The following is a 6940-nucleotide window of genomic DNA, read 5'->3' as shown; positions in this document are numbered from 1 at the left end:
TACCTCATTCAGCCCAGACCCCTCTGACTGAGGCTTTGTCTGCATCAGGAAGTGGAAGGTTTAAATGCAGATGCAATTTAGAAGCGAATTAATTGGCGAAGCGAAGCCCTGCCTGGACAGGGTAGGAGTCGCTCCTTTCTGTTGAGGTTATGTCCGCTGGCCCACCAATACCCGGACCTGACGCAGCTCCTGGGAGCCGGTCCGAAATCTCCGGTTCATTCATAAAAGCCAGCGGACACCTGCACAGGGGTGACTTCCCATCACCGCTGCCCGGGCTGGATTGCACGCCGCGGCGCAGAGCTCAGGACATTTTGAAAAGAATCGTTTAAAAGTTGGATGAAGAAACGATGCCGGGGAATTAGGAGGAGTTGGCATTTCATTAGGGAATTAATGGGCTGTGGTTTGTAGGAGTCTGTGTCCTTGGCAGAGTTTTTTTCAGGATCTCCTTCGAGGGGAGAGAAGGTTTCAAATAAATCCATTTTCCCAAAATAGTTGTGATTGAAAGTGTTATTAGCCATAACAAATGTCAGTGCTGACAGGAGACCGGCCTGCTAGGAGCCTCTGGTGAAGCCGGCGGGTGAAAGTCGTATTTCACAGGAGCGCGAGCGGGCCCGTGATTTACTGAACGTTGCTGGCCGGGCCCTGACGGATGCCGCGAGCGGCGCGGGCGGAGCGGCAACGTGTTTCCCCGAGATGGGTCGCCCGAAATTTACAGTCCCATAAAGCGCCCCCCCCCACCCCGCACGTCCTCGCACCGATCTGGTGAGAAGAAGTTTACAGCCCGAAACCTCCCCAGATGCAGTCGCACCCATGGGGGGGTAATTAACCCTCTCTCTCCTGAGAGGTATCAGAGCCCCCCCCTCCCCCTGGTATTAATTAACCCTCTCTCCCCCGGGGGGGGGGGGCATCAGAGCCTGCAGGTGTATCAATGAATTAGAAATTAAAATTAGAAATTTCCCCCTCCCCCCCAAGTCCTTAACCCTTTCTCTCCCAGGGGGGACAGCAGAGCCCCCCAGTGGTTTTAATTAACCCTTTCTGGTATCAGAGCCAGCCCCCCCCATGGTATTAATTAACCCCTTCTCTCCTGATGGGGCCCCGCAATTAATTAACCCCTTCTCTCCTGAGAAGTATCAACCCCCCCAAGGGCATGAATTAACTCTTTCTGCCCCATGGGGGATCAGATCCCTCCCCCCCGGGTATTAATTAACCCCTTCTCTCCTGACGGGGGCCACAATTAATTAACCCCTTCTCTCCTGAGGGGTATCAACCCCCCCAAGGGCATGAATTAACTCCTTCTGCCCCATGGGGGATCAGATCCCTGCCCCCCCCGGGGTATTAATTAACCCCCTCCCTCCTGGGGGGCATCAGAGCCCCCAGGTGTATTGATTAACCCTTTCTGCGCCAGGGGGGGTATTAGAGCTCTCCCCCTCCCCCCAGTGCTTAATCCTCTCTCTCCCGGGGGGGGATTTGAGCCCTGCCCCCCTAGGGGGGTGAATTAACCCTTTCTGCCCCGGGGGGGATCATAGCCCCCCCACCACCCCCACCCGGGGCTGCCGGCAGAGAGGAGACGGCGCCCCCGCCCCTCACCTGTCTCTTCAGCTTGACTGACACCCCGGCGAGCCAATGGCAGGCCGGCACCTCCCGCCTGGCCAATGGGGGACGGCGCTCAGAGCCCACGGGCGGGAGGTCCCGTTGCTAAGGGCGCGGGGCGCGTTGCTAGGGGGAAAGGTCATGGGGAGCGGGGATGCTCTCCGCTCCCATTGGCTGCAGCCCGGGGAGGGGGGCGGGCGCTTCCGGTGGCGACGCGGAAGTGCCGGAAGTCCGCGCGGGCGGCCATGGCCGGGGAGCAGCTGGACGCGACCATTGAGCCGCCGCCGCCGGGGGGGAGCCCGGGTAGGGGGCATGTCCCTGACAGCCCTCCCCGACCAGGGGAGAGCTCTGATGCCCCCTGGGCACAAGGGGTTAATTCACATACACCCCCCGGCCACAAGGGGTTAATTCACCCCCCTCCCCTGGGGCAGAAGGGGTTAATCAATACCCCTGCAGGGGGGCAAAGCTCTGATCCCCCTGGCTTAGAAAGGGTTCATTCATCCCCCCCTCCCCTGGGGCAGAAGGGGTTAATTAATACCTCTGCAGGGGGGGCAGGCTCTGATCCCCGTGGGGTAGAAAGGGTTAAACCATGCTCCTGGCTTGTGGGGGGGGGGGCAGGAGTTTGATACCCCTGGGGCTGAGAGGGTTAATTCAAACCCCTGCAAGGGGGGAGGGGGAAGGCTGTCCTACCCCCTGGGGCCGAGAGGGGGTGGGGGGGGGGGCTGCGAGGGTTAACTAATACCCCTGGGGGGTGGGGTGGGGTGGGGGGGGGGTCTTGTGACTGATGCTGAGCACCTTGTTGGGTCTCCGGGGTTGTCTCAGAGCGGGGCAGCGAGCGCCCGCGGCCCGTGGTGGTTCTGCTGGGCTGGGGCGGCTGCAGAGACCAGCACCTGGCGAAGTACAGCAGCGTCTACCGCCAGAGGGTGAGTAGCTCGTCCCGACGCTCACGACAATTGCAGCTGAGCCGCCGGTGGCGCCCTCGGGTCGCGTCGCGTCCCAGCCCTGCTCCCGGCAGGATCGAGGGCGTCTGAACCGTCCCGCGCCCGCGTCCGTCTAGGTTATTCCAAACTAAACCGGACGAGTGACCTGGCGCCCCGACGCGCCACGGACGCCGAGTTGGCGGCGAGGCGAGCGCTGTCGCTATCCAGCGGCGGCAGGGACGGAAATCATTCAAATGCATTCGAGATCCCGGGCGGCAGCGAGGCTGTTTTGGGGCTGATTTCTCTCCCGTGTGCTGGTGAAAGGACTTTTCTGTTCAGAGAATTATTTCAGGCCGCTTACTGAGTTTTGGCAAGCCATCGAGGGCTGCATGACAGGCAGCCGGGGCAGATAAATATTGATTTTTCTATGTTTTTTAGGGGCCCCGCGGGCTGGATAAAATGGCCTGGCGGTTTGCATCCGGCCCGCGGGCCGCATTGTGCCCACCCCTGCCCTAGGCGCTCTGCATCCTCCCGTAGCACGGCGGTAGATTCGCTGCACGTTGTCTTTGAGGCCCAGGTAGGAGGCAGAAAGTGCTGCTTAAAAGGACCTGCTCCCCCATCCAAACCTCGGAAATAATCGAAGATTGTGAAACTTGCACGACTTCATCCTCCGTGTGTCTGCACTCCTGACGGGGCAGTGGGGGTGAAAACACAGTCTCCCCGCCCCAGCAGGGCTAATGCAAGAGCTGAAGAAGGAGTTCATTCCCCCGTGGTTCATTCAGCTTTTGCCTTTTGTGCCAAGACTAATGAGCATCCTCATTAGGGGAGTTAATATGGCTTGAGGGACATCCACGAGGGATTGGTGTGATACTCCCAAATTCATTTTCCCCTTTGGGGAACAGCTCCCAGATGGCAGCCGTGCGTTGTCACTCCCCACCTGGACAGGGTTTGCTGCGGTGACACAGAGGAGAAAGGTCGTGACTCTGTCTGTCCCGCTGCCAATCCCTTAAATCATCCGTTCCCCTTTGGAAAGCCCTTGTTTTGTTGGCCGAGGGCATGACTGAGGGTGATGGCATTAGGACCTAGAGAAACAAATCCATTATTCTTCTCGGTAGCGAGAATGGACTTTGTTCTGAATCCAAAAATGTTTCCAATATAAATGCCAAAGTTCATTAAGAAGTATTACCCAGCCTCCCTGCTGTTAATGTTTAACCCAGCTGGTACAGAAGGACTTGATCAGGGGGATCATGGTTGGTAACACCTGCACGTTATTAGCTGGAGGTGGGGTTTGGGTTTAGGTGGGAATCGCCCCTGGAAACAGCAGCGGCAGTGATTTTGGTAGGTTGTTGCAAGGTTCGTATGCTGTCGGGCTCAACGTGTCACCAGGCAGGGACTGGAAGACATTCTCCTCTCACACGCATGTAGCCTTGTGAGCGTGTCAGATGTGCCAAAGGTGAGCGAGGTGGTTTCTGCTCCTCAGAAATGTCCTGTGGTGGCCCTGAAGAAGGGTTGCTGTATCCCAGAGCTGTCGACCCAGAAAACAGCGGGGCCCGTGGGTTCACGAAGGACCACGAGAGTGGCTCCAGGTTCCCACGTCCAGTCCTCCGCTGTCACAGGCAGCTGCCTCCTTTGACCCTTTTCACAAACTTGCCAAGCTTAGAGCGTCTAAGGTTTTTGCCTCTGAAGCTCTTGAACCTGAGCTCTGTCTTGCCACTTGCCTGCCGGGTGGTGCGTGAAGCCCCCGGTGACAGCCTCTGTCTGTTCCTCTCAGGGCTGCACAGTGATCCGCTACACAGCTCCCTGGAGAATGGTGTTTTTCTCAGAGTCCTGCAGCATCCGATCCCTCCGGACCCCCGCGCAGCAGCTCCTGCAGCTGCTCTTTGACCACCGGCTGGAGAAGAACCCGCTGCTGTTTCACGTCTTCAGCAACGGCGGCGTCATGCTGTACCGCTACGTCGTGGAGCTGCTCCATACGCACAGGCAGTTCAAGTACCTCCGGGTGATGGGCACCGTCTTTGACAGCGGCCCCGGCAGGCGGAACGTGCTGGGCAGCCTCCGCGCCTTGGCGGCGGTATTGTCTTCAACGAACGCGCTGCTCCGCTCCTCCCTCCTGCTTGTGTTTGCTGCCCTGGTCGTGATTCTGCGGATCGTGCTGTATCCTCTGACCCGCTTTCTTCATGAGAACCATTACGACGCCCTGCTGAAAGGCCCCTCGAGGTGGCCTGAGCTCTATCTCTACTCCAAGGCCGACAAAATCATCAAGGCCAGCGACGTCGAGCGCATGGCTGAGGCACGGCGGCAGCACGGCGTCCCGGTGAAGGTGGTCGACTTCTTGGACTCCGCTCACGTCAGCCACCTTCGGGCCCACCCCTCCTATTACACCAGCCTGTGTGGCTCCTTCCTGGCTGACTGCACTGGGGGCTCATAGCTGCTCTGAGACGTAGTCCAGCACGTGCTGCCTGAGACAGGGACCAGACTGCTGTCTCGCCATGCCCCTCTCTCCCTTCAACACATCTCTGCTGTCAGTAAAGTCCTGAGCTGCCCAGAAGGTGATGGCAAAGCACTCCTGCTTCCTCTGCAGGCCTTGCCGTTGCTAAACGCAGGTCTTCGGGCCAGTCGGAGGGACAGGTCAGACAAGGAGACGTGAGACTGGTGTAACGTGCATGGCAGGGGTTGCAATTCTGACCCTGTTGAGGTCACTGGGATTTTGAAGGAGGCCAAGGTTTCACAATGAGGGGGTTGGGGGAGAAGCAAACTGCCACACTGGGGAGTGCCGCATAACCCTTCTTGCCCCTTTGGTAGCTGCTTTCCCGGCTGTCTCCCCCGTTCTGACCCCACCACCGTCTCTGCCCACTGCACCACTTCCATTGCAGACATCCCGCGTGGTGTCTACCAGAACCGGGATCTTCAGTCTCCCTTCCTATCCTGCTGCTCCTGCCACCTTGCAGCAGTTAGTGGGAGCTCTGCAGGGTGGCATGGTTCTTCCTCTCGCCAGCTGTCTTGCCCTAACCCCAGGGCATTGCAGGGTTTGAGACCAGGCCCCCAGACCAAACACGGGGTCTCAGGAAGGGTGGTGTGTGGAAGCACGACCGAGTTGTCAGCCTGGCTCCATCTCGCTGGGCCTGGAGAGCATGGCAGCAGGGCTGAGCTCCTCTTCGGGCTCCAGCCTTGTCAGCTGTATGACTTTAAAGCTTTTGGCGGAAGAGTAAAAAGAAATAAGATGTGAAGTGTGCGTGTCTTGTGACTGTCTTTGTCACCTCCTCACCCCAGCCCTGCGGTGGGGGACAGATGGGTAGATTCACCCATCTGCTAAGCTGCCCATGGGTCTCTGTAACCACGTTGCTACCTCCATTCCCGGCCCCGGATCTCCTGGGGCTTGGAGAAGCTGCGTTCTCTCTGATGGTGCCGGGCTGGGCCTCGTTCCCAACTCGTGTCCCATGATCCACGTGTCCTCCACACACGCAGGCTGCCTGGGGAAGCATGTTTGAGGGCAAGAGCTTTAAACAGAAAGCGTGCTGCCGTTTGGTTTTGTTGGCGTGGGGAGCGAGGGGTGAAGCAGCGGTGGGTTATACTGCAGGCTGCTGATAACCAGCTGGTTCCATCTGTGCAGATCTGTCTGCCTATTCTTGGCCTCTGGCTTTTGTAGGGCGGAGAAGGGGTGGACTGAACTGCAGCCGTACGGCTCGAGCTCCTGGAAATGCGCGACGCTGCCTGGCAAAGCCCGGTCTGGTGTCGGGTCTCGGAAATGTTTCCTGAAGTGACCGGTGCAGCCATTGTCCTGACCACAAGGTGCGGTGGGTTATTTCCCCAGCCAGTGCCATGCTTTCTCCCTATTTACCTCCTCTTCAGCCTCTCTGATGTAAAGCAAAGCAGAAGGGGCCCCAGGCATTTCACTGAGAGATCAGGGCCAGAACTTCCCCCACGAATGCTCTTGTTAAATATCTACTTTGAGATCTGCCCTGATTTGCAGGGAGCGAGGCCTGTACCGTGATTCTCCAAGGTTTATACTACACAAATACCCCTTGCCGTTACGGGAACAAGTGCGAGCCGCTTCTGCAGCACCGAAGGGCCCTTTTACATCATCTTTGGCCATGTACAGAGGAGCTTTTGTTGCTGGTGGGGGGGCGGTGTGCTGCACCTTACAGCTGAGCGGCACGATCCCTCCATCTCCTCCAGGGAGCTGAGCCGCGGGACGCTGAGCATTTGATGGAAACAATGGGGAGAGGAGGAAAACGTCTAACGTGGAACTTGGCAAAGTCCTTTGTGATGAAGAGAACGGCTTTTCCTGGTGGTGTCCACACAGCAAACACTAGGACACGTGCCGAAAAGGCAAACAGATCCTGGCACCAACCTCCCAGCTGCTGAGCTGAACGGCAGCTGTCAGGACACCATTTCCCCTCTCCCCCCACAACACCACCGCGGATAAACTT

The 6940-nt window shown here is 58.3% G+C and overlaps 1 protein-coding gene across 4 annotated transcripts; it reads left to right on the top strand.

Annotated features, from left to right (window-relative positions):
- Positions 1 to 1792: 1792 nt before the first annotated feature.
- Positions 1793 to 5737, top strand: TMEM53 (transmembrane protein 53). Of its 4 annotated transcripts, none has more exons than XM_014607423.3 (3): positions 1793 to 1893; positions 2413 to 2513; positions 4282 to 5737. In XM_014607423.3, the coding sequence occupies exons 1-3, from the start codon at positions 1836 to 1838 to the stop codon at positions 4936 to 4938; spliced, it is 816 nt and encodes a 271-aa protein (XP_014462909.2). In that variant the 5' UTR covers positions 1793 to 1835; the 3' UTR covers positions 4939 to 5737. The 4 variants fall into 4 exon arrangements, with proteins under 4 accessions (XP_014462909.2, XP_014462907.1, XP_014462908.1 ...); XM_014607421.3 differs by lacking the exon at positions 1793 to 1893 and adding an exon at positions 2949 to 3963 and having other exon boundaries at positions 2426 to 2513; XM_014607422.3 differs by lacking the exon at positions 1793 to 1893 and adding an exon at positions 2949 to 3087 and having other exon boundaries at positions 2432 to 2513.
- The last annotated feature ends 1203 nt before the right edge of the window (positions 5738 to 6940 follow it).

The sequence above is a fragment of the Alligator mississippiensis genome, chromosome 5, assembly GCF_030867095.1.
Source record: "Alligator mississippiensis isolate rAllMis1 chromosome 5, rAllMis1, whole genome shotgun sequence".
Lineage (NCBI taxonomy): Eukaryota > Metazoa > Chordata > Crocodylia > Alligatoridae > Alligator > Alligator mississippiensis.
The sequence above is the reverse complement of the archived record's forward strand: the minus strand, read 5'-3'. Positions and strand labels throughout refer to the sequence as shown.